This window comes from Sceloporus occidentalis, unplaced genomic scaffold (assembly GCF_023333645.1).
Source record: "Sceloporus occidentalis isolate IW3139 unplaced genomic scaffold, rSceOcc1.0.p SCAF_222, whole genome shotgun sequence".
Lineage (NCBI taxonomy): Eukaryota > Metazoa > Chordata > Lepidosauria > Squamata > Phrynosomatidae > Sceloporus > Sceloporus occidentalis.
Genome location: NW_028317202.1, coordinates 585,138 through 603,700, shown reverse-complemented (window position 1 = coordinate 603,700; position 18,563 = coordinate 585,138). Strand labels below are relative to the sequence as shown.

The 18,563-nt window shown below is 42.6% G+C and overlaps 1 protein-coding gene across 3 annotated transcripts in view; it reads left to right on the top strand.

Moving 5' to 3' along the window:
• LOC149276981 (kinesin-like protein KIF21B) overlaps positions 1–18,563 on the top strand; it is a 51,665-nt gene that overhangs the window by 15,552 nt on the left and 17,550 nt on the right. For all 3 annotated transcript variants that reach the window (XM_089503205.1, XM_089503204.1, XM_089503203.1), the window contains 15 exons: positions 4,370–4,485; positions 4,766–4,961; positions 6,650–6,830; positions 6,999–7,062; positions 7,621–7,797; positions 8,144–8,163; positions 9,936–10,012; positions 10,291–10,384; positions 10,650–10,838; positions 10,976–11,175; positions 11,652–11,759; positions 11,900–11,968; positions 12,132–12,343; positions 12,566–12,707; positions 14,145–14,339. In XM_089503205.1, the coding sequence (XP_089359331.1) occupies positions 4,370–4,485; positions 4,766–4,961; positions 6,650–6,830; positions 6,999–7,062; positions 7,621–7,797; positions 8,144–8,163; positions 9,936–10,012; positions 10,291–10,384; positions 10,650–10,838; positions 10,976–11,175; positions 11,652–11,759; positions 11,900–11,968; positions 12,132–12,343; positions 12,566–12,707; positions 14,145–14,339 (2,040 nt within the window). The remainder of the gene's footprint in view (positions 1–4,369; positions 4,486–4,765; positions 4,962–6,649; positions 6,831–6,998; positions 7,063–7,620; positions 7,798–8,143; positions 8,164–9,935; positions 10,013–10,290; positions 10,385–10,649; positions 10,839–10,975; positions 11,176–11,651; positions 11,760–11,899; positions 11,969–12,131; positions 12,344–12,565; positions 12,708–14,144; positions 14,340–18,563) is intronic.

Sequence of the window (18,563 nt, the reverse complement as noted above, 5' to 3'; positions counted from 1 at the left end):
GATTCTGACCTCGTCAAATCACTACTCATCTCTACCCGTCAAGAAACATCCGGTTGCTATACAGCTGGTAGACGGCAGTCCCCTGAAATCCGCACAGAGACTACTACCCTCACAATCAGAATAGGAACCAGCCATGTTGAAAGCCTACGATTCGACGTAGTTCCCTCTCCTATATCCCCTATCATTCTCGGACTCCCCTGGTTGAGGATCCACAATCCTGTCATCAACTGGGAGACCGGTGTTTTTAAATTTTCTTCAGTGCACTGTACTCAGACCTGTCTAAAGACTGTTTTACTTGGTCTCCCTCAAGACGCTTCCATTTCTGACAATATTCCGATACCTTACAGGAGGTTCAAAGACGTGTTTGAAAAAAGAAGCGCAGATAGACTTCCTCCTTCTCGTCCATATGACTGTCCTATTGACTTACTCCCTGGTTCTGCTATTCCTTTCGGTAGGATATATCCCCTGGCTGAACCTGAATTGGCTACACTTAAAGAATACATCGATGAAAACCTCTCTAAAGGGTTTATCCGCCCTTCTACTTCTCCAGCAGGGGCCGGAATATTTTTTGTCAACAAAAAGGATGGGGGTCTTCGCCCCTGTATTGATTATCGCGAACTGAATAATGTGACTATTAAGAACAGATACCCCCTACCACTCATATCAGAATTATTGGATCATGTACGTTCAGCCACCATATTCCCGAAAATCGATTTACGTGGTGCTTATAACTTAGAATAAGAAAAGGGGATGAATGGAAGACAGCTTTTAGATGCCGTTACGGTCACTTTGAGTACTTAGTAATGCCTTTCGGGTTATGTAATGGTCCCGCCACCTTTCAACATATTATCAATGACATTTTTCGTGACTTCCTGGATCGTTTTGTAATTGTCTACCTAGATGACATCTTAATTTTCTCTTCCTCTTTGGAGGCTCATCGAGACCATGTGTGCCAAGTGTTATCCAGACTACGTTCCAATGGATTAAATGCTAAATTGGAAAAATGTGTTTTTGAAGTTCAAACTGTCGAGTTCCTGGGATACATACTTTCTCCCACCAGTATACAGATGGACCCTCGCAAAATCTCCACTATCCTCCTTTGGCCTCCACCCACTGATCCTAAAGGGGTACAAAGATTTATGGGATTCGCTAATTACTGTAGAAAATGTATTCGTGATTTTTCTAAGCACATACGTCCTATCACTGCCCTTACTTCAACTAAAAATAAATTTTGTTGGTCCACAGCTGCACAGAAGGCGTTTGAATTTTTAAAGAACAAATTTATTTCTGCACCCATTCTCGAATTACCTGTTCCCCACAAACCTTACATCCTCGAGGTCGATGCTTCTGACACAGCTGTGGGTGCTATTCTTTCACAAAGGCAAGATTCTGATGGTCACCTACATCCGGTTGCCTATTTTTCACGGACTCTATCCCCCGCAGAAAGGAATTATTGTATCGGAGAACGCGAATTACTAGCGATAAAGTTAGCCTTAGAGGAGTGGCGACATTTACTCGAGGGGGCTTTGTACCCCATTACGGTATATACTGATCACAAAAATTTAGAATATTTACGTACCGAAAAAAGACTTCAACCCAGGTTGGCAAGATGGGCTCTATTTTTTACAAGATTTCAACTCCATATTACTTACCGTCCGGGATCGCGCAATACTAAAGCGGATACCTTGTCTGGGATCTACGAGAACTCCTCTGCACCTGGGGTGGATCACGACACTGTCTTATCATCCCAACACTTCATTGCAGGGACACATACACTATGGGACTCCGGAATTCTACCGGTCGGATGACTCCTCCTAATGTTCCAGGATTACAAATTCGACAAGGATTTTATTATCACCGAGATCGTATATTTGTTCCTCCGGAAAATCATATCCAGGTTATGCAAGCTTGTCACGACTCACCCCTTTTGCTGGACACGGAGGGGTGAAGCAAACACTGGAATTGATTCAACGTTCTTTTTGGTGGCCTAATATGACAGAAGGGGTCAAAAACTCCATATCCTCCTGCTCTACGTGTGCACGATCCAAGGAATCGCATCATAAACCCGCAGGCCTGTTACAACCCTTACCGGTCCCAACTAGACCGTGGTCCTGTATCTCTATGGACTTTATTACAGACCTCCCACCATCTAATCGTTTTACCACTCTATTAGTCATAATAGATCGATTTACTAAAATGGCTCATTTCCTTCCTTTTGATTATCTCCCCTCAGCTACGGAAACTGCACATTCCTTTGTTAAAGACATTTTTCGACTCCATGGGTTACCAGAAGATATTGTTTCTGACCGTGGATCCCAGTTCACTTCACATTTCTGGAAAGCTTTCTGCAAGCAATTACGCATTCAACGTTCCTTGTCGACAGCCTTCCATCCACAAAGTAATGGTCAGACGGAACAAACTAATCAGACACTAGAACAATATCTTCGTTGCTATACCACATACCTACAAGACGACTGGAGTCATTATCTACCTTTGGCGGAATTCGCCTATAATAACCATTTTCACCGTTCTATTAAGATGTCACCTTTCTATGCTACCTATGGATTTCACCCATCGATGTTGCCTGGATCTCCACTTCCCAGTTCCGTCCCATCAGTCACCGACCATGTCAAGAATCTTACCAAAACCTACCTGCTCTTACGCAATACCTTACGTGGGGCCCAACTCCGTTACAAATTGTTTGCCAACCTTCATCGTCGTGAGGACATTTTGGATTCCTGTCTTTTTCGGAGACGTTTACAATATCTCATCTGCTGGAAAGATTATGGCCCTGACGAAGACTCTTGGGAGTTTGCCTGCGAGGTCCATGCTCCTCGTCTTGTGTCCTCTTTTCATCGTCACCATCCTAGTCGCCCAGGTCCTCCGGGAGTCCAGAGGCCTCTCCTTGGGGGGGGGGGGAACTGTCAGAACCCTCAGCGGGGTCCTCGCCGGCTTTACTTACCCGCTCCGGGTAAACGGTCCCGCGGCCGGCTGATGATTCCTAAGCAGCCGGCGGGGAACACGCGCGAGTGACGTCACGTCTATGGGCGTGACGATCACTGGCGGGAAGTTTAAAAACTGAGCACTGAAACTCATTCAGTGCTCAGTTATTGTGCCTTATACCTTGTATTTCTGTTATCCCTTGCTGCTATTTCGTGTACCAGACCCCGGCTTTTCCTGACGTGCCTTCTCGTGTACCAGACCCCGGCTATTCCTGACGTGCCTTCTCGTGTACCAGGCCCCGGCTATTCCTGACGTTCCTATTTTTCGTGGTGTGCTCCAAGTAGTTACCTGCATACCGGGTTTCCACCTATATTAACTGTCTCTGTTCCGGGCAGCTCACGCCTCACACTTTCTAATGTAGAGCTAGCAGCTCCCCATCACTCAAAGCTGTAACTGTGCCAGGCTTTTTACGAGAAGGGAAGTCCAAATATAGTTTATTTATTTTTTCATCCTTCCCTAATGTTAAGAATTTCCTTTACCCACCAAACTAAACCTTACACTATATGTAATATGTTGAATGCTGCATGCAGGAGTCTGTGTAGACCCCAATGAGCATGTGTAAAGCCTTCCCATTTGTTTTAACACTATTGGCTGCTTAAGATGCCAATGAGCGACAGAAAAACTCCCACTGATTTCATTGGAGGTACTTGACTGCCAGTGATTGGTAGCCTAAGCACCCAATCAGTTGCATGAAAATTTGAATCATTATAGAAGAAAGAAAAATTTGCACCATAGTTTTTGTTTTGGAAGAATGCACATTAAAGCACTGACAGACACCCATTCGCTGAATAATTTCTAAGTGTCTCTGTGTTTAGACCCACATCCCCCTATCATGCCCTGGGGTACTTTTGTAGAGCTCAGGATGTTTGGTAGACATAGAATAAATATATATATATATAGTATATCATAGTATTCTGCAGTTCTAAAACTCAAAGTAACGTGTTTATGGACAACAGGAGATGCGTTTATATATTAAATTGTGTAATTAAAATGTATTATTGTTAGGGACACCTTATAATGGCCACACATAGGTCAGAACTGCAAATAAAAAGTCCTTCCCTCTAGCCACGACTCCCTCCCCTCTAAAACAAAGGTGCCCATGGATTTTGGATGACTTTCTTTAAATCATTTTAAGTTGGCAGCAACATCGAACCCTAACAATAAGCAGCCAAGCATCTTTAACAAATTGTGAATGAATGTCAAGCAACGAATGTCTTTATGTACCATTATGCTGTCAATTCTATCGGAGTAAAGGTGTGGTGTTGTCTAGTTTGTTAAATGTGTGCAAGTTTGTTACTAGCGCGTGCATTTGTTAGGGTGTGTGGTAAATTGGCAGAGCGTGCAGTGCAGCTGTGTCTCCCTGCAGCTGGCATTGGGGAATGTGATCAGCGCACTGGGAGATCAGAGTAAGAAGATTCTCCATGTTCCGTACAGAGATTCCAAACTGACCCGTCTGCTGCAAGACTCGCTTGGTGGTAACAGGTACTGTAGGACTACTTCTCTATTACATACATTTCACTATACTTAAACTCTTCATGAAGACCTCACATTTCCTTCTAACAGACAGCATCATCTGTATATTTCATTATTTCACTTATCTGTCCATACTTTGTGGTTTTGTTCTCCACAGCCCTATTCAACGTTCCACACTGCGTCTCCAAATCTTCTCCTGCTGCCGTTACACTTTTTTTTTTAACTCCAAATTCTCCCCTTTTCTTATCTTATTTTTCTTGATTCCGTCATTTTTTTCTGTCCTCTTCAGCCAGACTATGATGATTGCTTGTGTCTCTCCATCTGATCGTGATTTTATGGAAACCTTGAACACTCTGAAATATGCTAACCGAGCACGGAACATCAAGAACCGTGTGACAGCCAATCAGGAACAGAGTGTCCAGCAAGTGCAGGCACTGAGAGCTGAGCTAGCACGACTACGGTTGGAACTGCAGGAGTACAAATCTGTACGTTTTATTGGACATTAAAAAATATAACGTCCTTATATTCATATGTAACTTTGAAACAGTAAAGCCACAAACAAATGACTATGTATTCCAGGAAGGTTTGACACATTTTATAGTAGCTTGTTATAGTAGCATAAGTATTTCAGGTCGAAAAGTAAAAAGAGGAGAGGGAGGTTAATCCTTGCATCTAGAACATTTTACATTGTCCTGCTTGCTATAAAACTGGTAGAAATTCACTTACCTGAGTATAATGTAATCTTGCAACACTTCTAACTGCCATGTCAATAGTTTTTTGGTTAAAAACTGCAGCTGCTTTAACCATAATTAGGTCTTTAGGGTGTTTCTCTGTAAAACACTCTTTGGGTCTATTAACCATTTTTGTTCCCATTAATATTGCACATGCCCAGGTTGCACATACTAAGATAAAGATTAATGTAGCAAATCATTTTATCTCAAATCCAATCACAAAATAATATCATGCCATCGTGGGCTTGCTGAGCGTTTTAGCAATATGAAACCTTATGATTCACGAATCAGTTCATATATGATTGTTTCATATATGATCACAATTTGGTTTATTCTTCTCAGTAGGGTGATTACATTGACCTTTTTTCCCCAGGACAAGTATCATGTTCACATGTTGCTGTCCAGCAGAGCTAAAGTAGAGTGTGTGTGTGGGGGGGGGGCTTATTGAGCTTAAAATGTGAGGATTGTGAATTACTAGGGAGACCAACAAAGAAGAAATTAGGAAATTTTGTTTGATATTAAAAAGAACAGTGGAGAAATAGCAATAATCAAAGAAAAACCCTCCACAGTAAAAAGTGGATGCCAAAAGGGTACAAAATAGGGTGTGGGGAACATCATGCTCAGGGCCGGCCCAAGGCAAAATGCCGCCTGGGGCGAATTTTAAAATGCCGCCCCCCCCCCCTATCTACCCTTCCTCTCCCCCCCCCCCATTATCTACCCTTCCTCTCCCTCCCCCCATTATCTACCCTTCCTCTCCCTCCGCCCCCCCCCCTTGTACTTACCTTTCAGCAGTCCTGCGGCGAGTCTCCCTGTTTGAGGAAATCTTCCGGCACTCAGCATTACAAGCCGGCACCGAGACCGAACAGGGAGACTCGCCGCAGAGGAGAGAGAAAGGGGCGCCGAGCGGGTAAGCGAAAACCACTCAGCGCCCCTTTCTCTCTCTTTCGCTTTTAAAAAAAAAAAAAAAGAAAAAAAAGGGGCTTGGGGCGGGAAAGTGCCGCCCCTTCAAAAGTGCCGCCTGGAGCAGCTGCCCCACTTGGCTCCATTGTCGGGCCGGCCCTGATCATGCTTTCACTTGACACTAAATGAAAATACATCATTGTGGAAAAACAAAACTGTGATAATGCTGCTGGTAATAAACACTCATTTTTAATACTTATCTTTTTAACCTTTGAAAATTTTAAAACAGTAAATCAAAGTTCAGATTTTTTGGTGGTACCATTTCAATAAAATCTTAGTCACAACTATATCAACAATATCAGCAATCTCCATCAGACAACACTAAAAAGTATTTTAAATGACTCCACTTAATATGGTTAATTATATATTTCAGACCTTTCAAACATTGCACTGTAACCATACCCTTAACTCAGGCTGTAGACATTACATAGCCTTCTGTGTCCATGCTATGGGTTCCCTCTGATTTAAGGTTGTATCCTTAGGGTCACCGTGTCCCTGGCTCAGATGCACTGAGCGACATGTGCGAGGAACTGTCCATGCTGCGCAGTGAAAACTCATCCCTGAGACTTCGGGTCACTGCTTTGCAGGAAGCAATCAAGGCCATCAACGCCCGTGTAACCCGAATGGCCGGACAAGAGGCAGCCCGTCTTCTGCAGAGAGCTGGTAAAGACCAGCATGTTCTTTCATGTATATCTATATGTGTGAATGTTCATACCGTAATCTTTTAACATGTCTTTGCTTTCCAACACTTATGTTCCTATCTAAATTGTAATACACTCTTTACCTCATCATCTTTATCTTGCCTGTTGACATCCTTTTTTTCCATTGTAGGTGAAAGCAACGAAGAAATCCAAGCTCTGATCCAAAACTATATCCATGAAATTGAAGAGCTGAGGTATGCGTGGACTTTATGGCGTAAAGTCCAAAAGCTGAGTGTACAGATTGGGGAAGGAGCCAGTCTTTTGTGTGCAGCTATATAAGCCTGATGATATTTAACCCCTTAATGACAAAGCCCGTACATGTACAGGCTCAAAATGCATTCTTTTCAATGGGTTTAGGGACCGCCCATTGTCCTTAAAGGGTTAATAACATGTAAAATAAATGTATAGAGATGTGAATAGAACATTCATAAAAAAGATTTTCTGCATCAAGAAATAAAAAAGTAATTTAGGCTTTATTAAAAGTAATTTGTGTTGGAATGAAACTTTTAACAGATTTTACTATGTTGGATAAATGGGTCAACCTACAAGGATCCTAAATTATACTCTACATTAATTAGTTGGGATTTTGTCAGATTCATATCACTGAATCATTTATGCTTTGCTGAAACTTTTTTTACACTGTGTTTAATACGTTTTTACATATTAGAATAGCGTTCGTTCTTTGCCTGTGTTTCGTTCTTGGCCATTGAGAGTTTGTAAGAATGGTCAGCTTTCACACTTTTTATTCATAGGACCCGGTTGGTGGAAAGTGAGGCAATGAATGAATCGTTGAGACGGAGTCTTTCTCGAGCCAATGCACGTACTGCAGTTTCCGGACCTGCGCAGCCCACTCCCACACTAGACTCAGAGGTCAATGCAGTTGTTCGTAGAGCAAAGGAAGAGGTACAAAGTCTGAGGCAAAAGGCTAGGTAAGACAATATCATTGTAAAATATTAGGAATTTTCTGTCGGTAGATGCATTCTATCCCACCGCCGAAAACTACACCTAATGAACATTCAAATTCCCTAAAAAGGATCGCTAAACATTATTGTGATTTATTTAATTTTGACTATATTGTCATTTAAAAACATTGCAAATTTTAATTGGGGGCCCGTGTGACGGAGACCCGTACTCGGACTGAGTAGCTCCGCCATAGAGATCTTCCTTGCCGCTGAAAGCTCAATTGCTCAAGGGATTAACCCTTCATATTCCCCCAAGCACTAGGCCAGCAATGCCCACCCGACAAAGAGTCACTGTTTTCGAGGTGATCCCGAGGGAGCGGCGTCAATCCCGGGGTACCAATGGAGAGCTCAGGGTCCAAAGATGTTATGGTTAAAAAAGCAACATGATCCTACCATAAGTGGCAGCGTCAGAATCTTCCCCAGGAATAGGCTGGCCAGAGTACCATAGCTGGGGCTGGGTAAAGCCCGGCCTTAAAGATTGGTAATAGAACCAGGGTTCCCAAATGAGCTCCCTCTCCATAACCACCACCAAGTGTTGCCCACCACAAGCTTAATGTAAGAGCGACGGGGTGGGACAAATGGTGTCCATAGCGACGCAGTTCCAATTGTCGGCGGGCATCGCTGTGGTTCCTAACTGCCATACAGTTCCATGAATTTGCGGTCAGGTGTATTGAGTGTTTCCTGGCTAGTTCATGGGAGTCTGGTTAGGGCAAACCAGACGGGGTATCCTGTTCACCCTGTGCCCCCTAATAAGCACAGGGTTACTTAGACATAAGAGGCGACTGGGCAGGCAGGTAAGGAGTATCCCCAGGAATCCACCCGTTCCCCCCTCCGTGACACCCCGTATCCAGAAAAGTGTACTAAAGCTGTATTGTAACACAATATTGGTTGATTCAGATTTCACAGTTTGCGTCAAATTGAAAAGTAAAAAGATATTTGGCTTACAATGCCTCAATGCATTTGGTCCTGTCCAAGATACATTTACAAAAAAGAACTGCACAGAAAACCCCAATACTAGTAAAGAGAAGATCCAGTCTGGGTGCAAATGCTATTTAAAGTTGCTTTTACTCTCGAAACCTAGCTGAGCATATGGAAACTGTACACAAAACACACAAAGCAAATCGTCTTTATAAGTCTTTAAAATGGACTGTTGTGCTGCCCTGATTTTAACTCAGAGGTGTACTCTGACCTTAGCCGCCTAAACCCAAGGATTGAAGGTCAGTGGGGTGGTAGCCCCTGTGCTGAAAAACAAGGGTCAGATTGCCCTAATGTAGTATCAGGCAGCCTGTTTTTGCATAGCCCCTATCGGTCCTTTTAAGGTGGAGCGGATGGATATGACATCAGAGAGGACAGTGGTTGCATAGCTAAGTCGAGGGATCGACAGGAGGGACACCACTGATTAAATACTGGGACTATTTCAAGCCATTTGTTTATTGGTAAATCAGTGATTGGAAATATTCTTTTAGTTCCTTAACGTATTAGACTTTTCTTAAAAGTTTGCCACTAATACATTTTTTGCTCTTTGTGTAAGGAGACTTTGAAGAAATCTCACTGATTTAACCCCTTAACGACCAATGATGTGCCAGACACGACACAAAAAAACAAGCCGTTAAGGACCACTGACATGCCATTGATGGGGTTAAATGAGCGCAGAAAATGATCAAATATTGTTTTCACTGCTCAGCCGATGTTGCTGCAATGCCAAAAAGACTCCAGGGCGCAGTGTGATCACTCTCCGGAGCGATCACATTCGCCATTTTGAAAGGCTGTATGCTGCTGCCTGAACAAGCTTAGGAAGTAATCAGTGATCAACAGCAACTTTGACACAGCCATGGTCACGAAGGATACAAAAATTAAGGGTTTAACTGAATATCATACGGGGGCCAGCCAAGCTCTTCCTGCAGCAGAAGTTGAAAACTGTTTTTTGACTGTAATCATGATATGACCAGATTTACACATGAGCTATGTAGAAATAAACATGTATAATTTAAAATAGCATTTTATAACTTCCTGTTTCCTTTTTTTCCTGCACCCGAACATTTAACACTACATGTAGTCCTCATGTTTTGGTATTTTAACTAACTGTTCCTCTCTTTACAGCCCAGATGTTGGTAGCTACAAAAAGAGAACAAAAAATGAATTTGAAAAATGTGAGGAAACAGATGAGAACGAAGCAGAAGAGGTATTAAAGAAAATATAAAAACAAGCATGTGGTGTTAAAGTGAAAGTCAGAGGCCAGTAAAAAAATGGCAAGCATGACATGAAGTCAAAAAGGAATAGAGAGACTGAGCTGGTGCGGAAGATGAATAGAAGGCAGGGAGGGAAAGGATAAGATGAAAATCTAAGAGACTAGGAAAAGAGCTAGAGGAAATAGGAGGTATGGTGCCCTTTTTTATAGTATGGTTATTTGACATAGAAATATAATAACTCTTTTCTTTTGTGTTGTGTCTTGGAACCAAGGAGTATGAACACGAAGAGAGCGAGGGTGATGTGGAAGAGAGTGAGGAAAGTGGGGAGAGTGAGGCAGAAACAGACTCAGAGCCTGAAGAAAAAGGTAAATGAGAGCAGAAGCAGGAGAGGTACTCCTGTCACCATAAACTCACTTCTAATAACCAATTTTTTGAAACCATGTAGCTACAATACCAAATGTTTCAAAAATAGTAAAATTATTGAATTTAATGTTTGATTTTATTGTACATATGGAAATCATATTAGTGCCTAAATGTGCATAGATAATTACATTTTAAGTTACAGTTTAAGTCCCAAGCAACATCCCTTTACCCTTTTCTAGCTATCTGTCTAATTTTCTTCAACCGCAGGCTCACTCGGAGGAGACCTGGCTGATTTAACATGTGAGATTGAAATAAAGCAGCGTCTCATAGAAGAACTGGAGCAGAGTCAGCGTCGGCTGCAGACACTCAAACTCCAATATGAGGAGAAGCTCCAGCAGCTACAGAGCCGGATCCGTGATACACAAATGGAGAGGGATCGAGTGCTCAGAGAGCTTAGTATGTAACTAATTCCTCAGGCACTCCTTTTTTTGGTTTACCTCTTGCTATTCTATCTCATATTCCTTCTTTTAAACATACTACAATGTATTGCTATGCTAGCCCAAATAACATTGCATATATATAACATCATGCAGGCTCTATGGAGTGTTATACAGAGGAAAAAGCCAACAAGATCCGTGCAGATTATGAGAAACGCTTACGAGAAATGAATCGAGACCTGCAGAAGCTTCAGTTAGCCCAGAGAGAGCATGCGAGACTGTTAAAGAACCAATCGCGATATGAACGAGAGCTACGTAAACTTCAGGGGGAGCTGAGTGATATGAAGAAAGCAAAGGTAAAGAACAGTGGGAAACAAATTTGTAAATGAATAGAAGAATGACAGTGGCAATAGCAATGAGTGAAATTAAAATTCTTTAAAGAGGAGGTGCTATTCGTCTACTACTGCAGTGATTGCAGTGGTGAGTTTGACAGTTATTGTGAAGTATAGTTAAATTCTAAAATCACTCACACAACAAAGTAAACATCCTATGGAGGCTTTGCTGAGCCGACACAGCCTCCGTAGCGTAAATAGGCCAGTTGGGGAGATCAAAGACCTCCCTTGTAACCTGCCCAATGTGCAGCAGGGCACCAGGGAGCTTGATCGCACGAGAGTGCAATCTTCCCCCCGATTTTGTACCAGGGGGACTACTGCACTAGGCCTGTGCCTCATTGGCCTAGGTCGGGATATATCACTACAATACAAAATTTTCATGAAACAATTGAATACCCTGAAACCGAAAGCCCTTGCATGACTCAAACCTTTCTCTCCAGGCAGTGCTAATGAAACAGATGCGGGAGGAGCAACAGCGGCGAAAACTTGTGGAGTCTAAGAGGAACCGAGAGATTGCTCAGCTGAAGAAAGAACAGCGCAGACAAGAGGTAAGGTTGATTGTGAGGAATAGTATTGTACTAAAGTGAGGACAACTGTGTAGCAGGGAAAAGTCATAATAGTGTTTATATATCTACGATATGACACTATGCCAAGATTTTCCAATGTAACCACATATTTTCATCCTCAGCTTCAAATCCGGGCACTAGAATCTCAAAAGAGACAGCAGGAGATTGTGCTGAGGCGCAAGACACAGGAGGTTAGTTGTGCCAAGAAGGGTGTGTTTTGTAATATGTTGTAAATCCTAAAAATCTATTTTTCTAATTTTCTATTTAATAGCTATTTATATCTCTTTCCCCAACATATTGATATACATTTTTCGCGGCTACCACCACCTTTTTGTGCATTCTTTTTCCTTTCAGGTCTCTGCTTTACGGCGGCTCTCTAGACCAGCACCTGATCGTTCCGTCAGCCGCCTTTCCTCCCTTCCAGACTCTGGAGCAGAGATGTCTACTAGCACAACATCTTCAGAACCAGACAGCAGCACACGCTCTGTCTCCAGCATTGTCAGACAGTGGAACAGAAAGGCAACTATGGACACGACACCAGTGACTAATGGAACTCGTACACCAAGGTGATTCAGCTAGGTGCTTTCAATGTGAAAAAGCACTGAAACATATACTTCCTCATAAGTGACATGGATATCTACATTTCCCTCAGGTGTGATACCAATGCTGTCACATAATGGAAGAAGGACAATTCACATTGACACATTCAATTGAAAAATGATCTGAGACAAACAGGGTAGAATGATGCTGTTGTTCAGCTATTGTAATTCCTTCTTTTTGCCTGGCAGGAGAAAAGTCGTCCGACCTGGGCTTCCACTCAGCAAGGCTGCCCGAATGAAATGGCAGACACTGGAAAGGAGGGTTCATGAAGTTGTTCTACAGAGGCTCACTCTTCTTAACCTTGAGAATGACATGGAAAGGCTGCTGCGGGTGAGATGAATTAGGCACGCCAACTACTATACCACCATTTTTCCATAGGCTACACACAACCAGTGTTCCCTCTAAACTGCGTGCGCGTGCACAAAAGGTAAGCGGGGCCAGACTGACCTACAGGGTTACCAGGAAATTTCCCTGTAGGCTACCTTCGCTGGGGCCCGTCTTGAGGCCGACCATCCAATTATCAGTGTGGGCGCGATAATTTGTGCTGATTGAAGCACGGATATGATGTCAGAGCAAGACCGCACCGCAGACTGGCAGACTGGCAGACCTCCAGGATGGGGAGGTGAGGGGAGAAATATGTTTGTATGAATATGAAGGGGTGTGCGCTAAGGGAAGGGTATGAAGATGGTGATTATGTTGTCGGGAATACTGACTCGTATTAAAATACAGCAAGACAGGCTGTGCCAAAATTATCTTCAAACAACTTTTTTTTTATTTTTTTATTTTCACAATCATTCGTCTGGCTCCTACTCTTAATTTGCCCCGGCCCTTCGCTGTTGGTCTTCCAATTCATCCCAAAGGTTTTCAGTGGGGTTAAGGTCAGGGCTTTGTACAGGAACTTGCTTTAGGCACAGAAAAGGGCTTCTTTCCAACTGGTGCCACAAAGGTGGACTCATAAAATTGTCTAAAATGTCTTTGTATGCTATTGTCCTTCACCGGAACTAAGGGCCTAGCCCAAAATTAAATAACATCTCTACATCATTATCCCTCCTCTACCAAGCTTTTACAGTAGGCAATATGCATCCCCGTAGATATCTTTATCCTGGAATAAGCCAAACCGAGATAACCTCATCAGACTGCTTCCAGTGAAGCCTGTTCCGTAAATCTAGAGAGTACATTTCCACTACTTCAGCTGTTTGGCTGGGGAAACCCATTTCAGGAAGCTCCGGACACATGCACTGTTGTGGTGCTGATGTTGCTACCAGAGGCAATTTAGAACCCTATAGTAGGTGGAAAGGCGATAGGTGGAAAGGCGATTTTTACACTACACGCTTCAGCAATCATGCAATCAATGTCCCGCACTATGAATGCGCATGGTCTACATCTTCGTGCCTGAGCTCTTGTTAGTAAAGACTGTAAAGAGATGTGTGGAGGTGTGAACGTTTTGTGAAATGTCAAGGTATGATAGAGTGAAGTGTGATGATAGGGTGTAACTACATATGTGAAACAATTAAATAAACAAAGTGCTATTTTGTTTAAAATGATATAACACCATAATATAGAATGTGGATTTCAGTTATTGACCATCCGATATGTCTGGTTTTGGAACAACAATCCAAAACTAGCCAATTTTGTTCCCCCAGATATTTCCAGTATGTTGGAATATAATTTTCTTCTGTATTTGTTCATATACTGTTTTGGCACCACATCTCAGCATCTACTTTTGTACTTTTTCTAACACACACTGTTATCTTTGTCCTTTATTAGAAACGTGAAGAGCTCTCCCTCTTGCAAGAGGCATTACTAAGCCGCACAGTTATCCCCCCAGAAGATAGCAGTGGAGAAGACGCAGTGCAACAGGATGTCGCAGAAGAGTTGGAGGCATTGACAGCTAATATTGATTATATCAATGACAGCATTCGGGAATGCCAAGCTTTGATTGTACAGATGGAAGAAACTAAGGTATCTCTATGATTGCCAGAAATTTGTAATGGATATTTATAATTGTAGGTTCAATGCAGTATGTGAGCTATAAAATATGAGAGCTGTAAAATGGATTCAGACCCTAGTTAAAAATCCACAGTTTTCAAATAAGTTCTTAAACTAGAGTTGTTTAAGGCGCTATCACAATGATTGGGTATAGGGAAGTGTCTAACATGTTCACAGATGATTCAGTTGGCACAGGGGCATATCAAATTAATCATATGATACATCAATGGCCACACAATGTGCATTACTTCTACTACTCAAATGGATTGCATTTTATTGATTTGACATTTGGAGTGCTCTGTGGACTAATTTTTTTTGGTAAATCAAAACGTAGTACAGAAATAAGCAATGGGAGAACCCGCCCAATAAAAGATGAAGCCTGTGTATCACTTATGCTTATGTTGGTGGAAACCAACAGACCCCATGAATGAAGAATAAAAAGTGGGGGAGTGAAAAGGGTATTGGTTTAAGAGCAAAGAGAAGAAGGAGGTCTCTGAGATAGAAGATCTATATAGGCCTGCATGCCTTATGTAGGAGCATTACATCCAGGGTGAAAAGTCCAATGGACTGATTTTAGCCTCTTCCGTACCGGTGACGTACCTGGTACTTCCTGGTTGGGTGTCACCCACAGACCGGGACGTATCAGGTACGTCATCGATGATGCGCGGTCCAGCGTTGCTATGGACGGTGGAAACGCGAGGGGCGGCTGCTACTGACTGCTGGGTGTCCCCAGCGATCCGTAGCAGCCACTCCCCCTCAATTCCGTGCACGTGATGGCTTTGAATCGAATCACGCGCACAGAATTAAAATATTTAAATAAAACTGCGGTCTTCAAGGGAAGACGCAGTACAAGAACGCCGGTACGGAAGGGGTTAAGAAGGTCTAAATAGGTGGACGGCACTACAAAATGTGGAGAAAGGTGCCCACATCACCACCACACCTTAAATACCTTATAAGCTATTTTCTGTAGATGCAATTGAGCATGAGTCCAGCATATTGTCCCATTTGCCCATGAACAACAGAAACAAGGTACACCAGAAGCAATTTGTAAGACAGAGAGATCCCCTCCTAGACAAAGTTTTTCGGGAGCACAATTCCTCAAAGTCCGTAAGATCTTGTGAAAGTTTATGTCTCCCAGGAGGAGAGGAGATATAGTGGGTTATTTGGAAATACCAGAATCTATGTAACCCTGTATAGACACCACCTGGTCTCACTTGATGCAAAGGCTTCACACACCCCCCTCCATCAGGCAAAATATCCTAACAGGGGAGGAAACCCAGGGCCAGGCTGCCCCTGCCATTGGGAAAGTCAAAATTGTCCAATAGATATAACAGTGGCAGATGGAAGGAGGACAGCAAATCCCACATACCTCTGGACTGTGGCCTCAGCCAGTGGGTGCGGCCTCAACAGATTTCCCAGCAACTGTGGCCTAAGCCATATACCAGAGTGCAGGGTCAATGGCATCTGGGACTGTTTTAGTCTCAGGCTCCAACCCCCACACACATATCTGAAGACCGGAGACCTCAGGGAAAGAAAGACATTGTCTAAGACAAGTATAGTACCCTAGGAGGAATGTTCATCTTAATTAATCACATTAATTCTTCCCTGCCAGGAAATATGTAGCAAGACCCAAAAGCTCATGTCAGCTTGCAGCGTAGTGAGCAGTTTTCCGGTATAACCAGGAGAAGTCACTTTTAATCGAAATACCCAGGAATTTAATGCGACCCGTTGGAAAAGTCTATATCTGCCCTACCTTTGAAAGGGATACAGTACCCTCCACTAATATTGGCACCCTTAGTAAATAGGAACAAAGAAGGCTGTGAAAATTATCTTTATTGTTTAACCTTTTGATCTTTTTTTCAAATAATACACAAAAATACTCTGCTATCATGGATATCAAATGTATGACACAAATACATGTACACCTGGATGACTAGGAACAGGCAGTTGTTCAACTATGACTTCCTGTTTCACAGGGGTATAAGTTTTAGGTAGCACATTAGCCATTCATCACAATGGGTAAGACCAAGGAATATAGCTGTGATGTGCAGCAAAAGGTTGTTGAGTGGCTATAAGTGGCTATAAGAAATAGCAAGAGCATTGAAAATGCCTATTTCCACCTTCAGTTCCAGTCAACCGTGTGTCTATATTACCTCAAGACACTGTGAAGAGGATGGTTCGTGTGGCAAGAGAATCTCCAAGGATCACAACTAGAGAATTGCAGAAATTAGTTGCGTCTTGGGGTCAGAAAGTCTTCTAAACTTCATTCCAACATCCCCTACCGCACCTCAAAAAGTAGTTTGAAAGGGTTTCAAGAAAAAAAGCCTCTACTCTCATTCAAAACCAAACACAACCTTCTTCAGTTTGCCAGACACTACTGGAACTTCAAATTGGATTGGGTTTTATGGTCAGATGAAACCAAAGTAGAGCTTTTTGGCAATAAACACTAGTGGTGGGTTTGGCGCACACAGAGAGTTAGCTATATGGAAAAGTACTTCAGGTCCACGGTTAAATATGATGGAGGCTCTTTAATGTTTTGGGACTATTTTTCTGCCAGAGGACCTGGACATTTTGTTAGGATACATGGCACCATTGACTCAAATATCAGCCTCTGCCAGAAAGATTAAAATGGGCCGTGGCTGGATCTTCCAGCAGGACAACAATCAAAATCAACACAAAAATGTTTTACTGACCACAAAATCAAGGTCCTACTATGGCCCTCCCAGTCCCCTGACTTGAACGCCATAGAAAACCTGTGGGATGAACTGAAGAGGAGAGTCCACCAGCATCGACCATGAAACTTGAAGGATTCTGTATATTTTGTATGGAGGAATGGTCTCAGATACTTTGCCATGTATTCTCCAAAACTCATAAGGCATTATAGAAGACTCAGTTGTTATCTTGGCAAAGGGAGGTTGACTAAAAGGGTGCCAATAATTGTGCCACACATATAGATTTAACATTTATTGTTTTATAAACCTGTGTTGTGTTTGCCATTGTTTAATATCCATGAGATCAAAAGGTTAAACAATAAAAACTAATTATCACAGCCTTCTTTGCTCATGTTATGAAGGGTGCCAATATTAGTGGAGGGCTAAGTTGGAAAAAGTTCCATAGACATTCAAGTCCTTTCCCATGTTTGTCAGGGAGACTGCCAGCTGGGACACTGCAAGGAGAAGGAGAAACTTTAAACGGATGTCCTTTACAGGAGAGACCATGGATATCAGGGTTGTTTCTAATTGCCTGAAGCAGAGATTCTAGAGATACAACAAAGAGCAGAGGAAACACTGGACATTTCTGTCGAGTCACATCCTTAAGAGTGCCATTCAACTTCATTCTAGCCAACAGACAGGAATACAGGGACTGGATGCAAGATCTAATTATGTCCCCAAATCTCATGCTCTTCATGAAAGACAGTGACAGGGATGGTGTTAAAGGCCCTGATTGTCCCATCGTGAATCTCCTATATGGGCACAAGCCCGTCTGATTGGAATGACTCAGCAGGGGAAAATATTTTTTGAGATCAACATTCAGGAAAGAGAAAGGTCTCTGGCATTTTAAAGGATGCTTCCCCTTGTTTGGCAACATCGTCATTGTCACCAGCAGTGTGTGCTAATAAAGACCACTGCCATGTGGAATTTAGCATCTCGGTAAGGGGTTTAATTAGATGCTTACCAATCAGTTTATAATATTTCAAAGGAAAGCCATCTGGGCAAGGGCTTTCCCAGCTTGCTTAGATTTTATAGCTAAAAAAACCTCATCTTCTGAGATGAGCTGGGTCCACAGAGCACTTGACGATACTTATGGAGTCCCCGTGCCCCAACCTGTCCTGAGGAGAGGGCAGTCCTCATGTAAATATTATAGAGGAATGTATAATATTGCTCTTTCAGCCAGGAGATGAGTGATCGCACCTGTGGGTGTTTTGATTTTGGGTAAATATACCGCAATTGCTGTTGCCTCCTCTACAGTGCCTGAGTGGACTAATTCTTTAATACCTGGTTTGGGGTATACAAAATATAGTTTAGTAGGTGGTGCTTCTGAGACTCCAAAGCCAGACATCAGTGGAAATGTAAATGATTGTTTTAGTCTAGGTTCATACGCAACCAGAAAATTCCTAGAGCATCTGTAACCTGCCACTTCCAAGAGTAACAGGTTTGAAAAGCCATGACATTTCTGTAACTGGTACATACTATACAT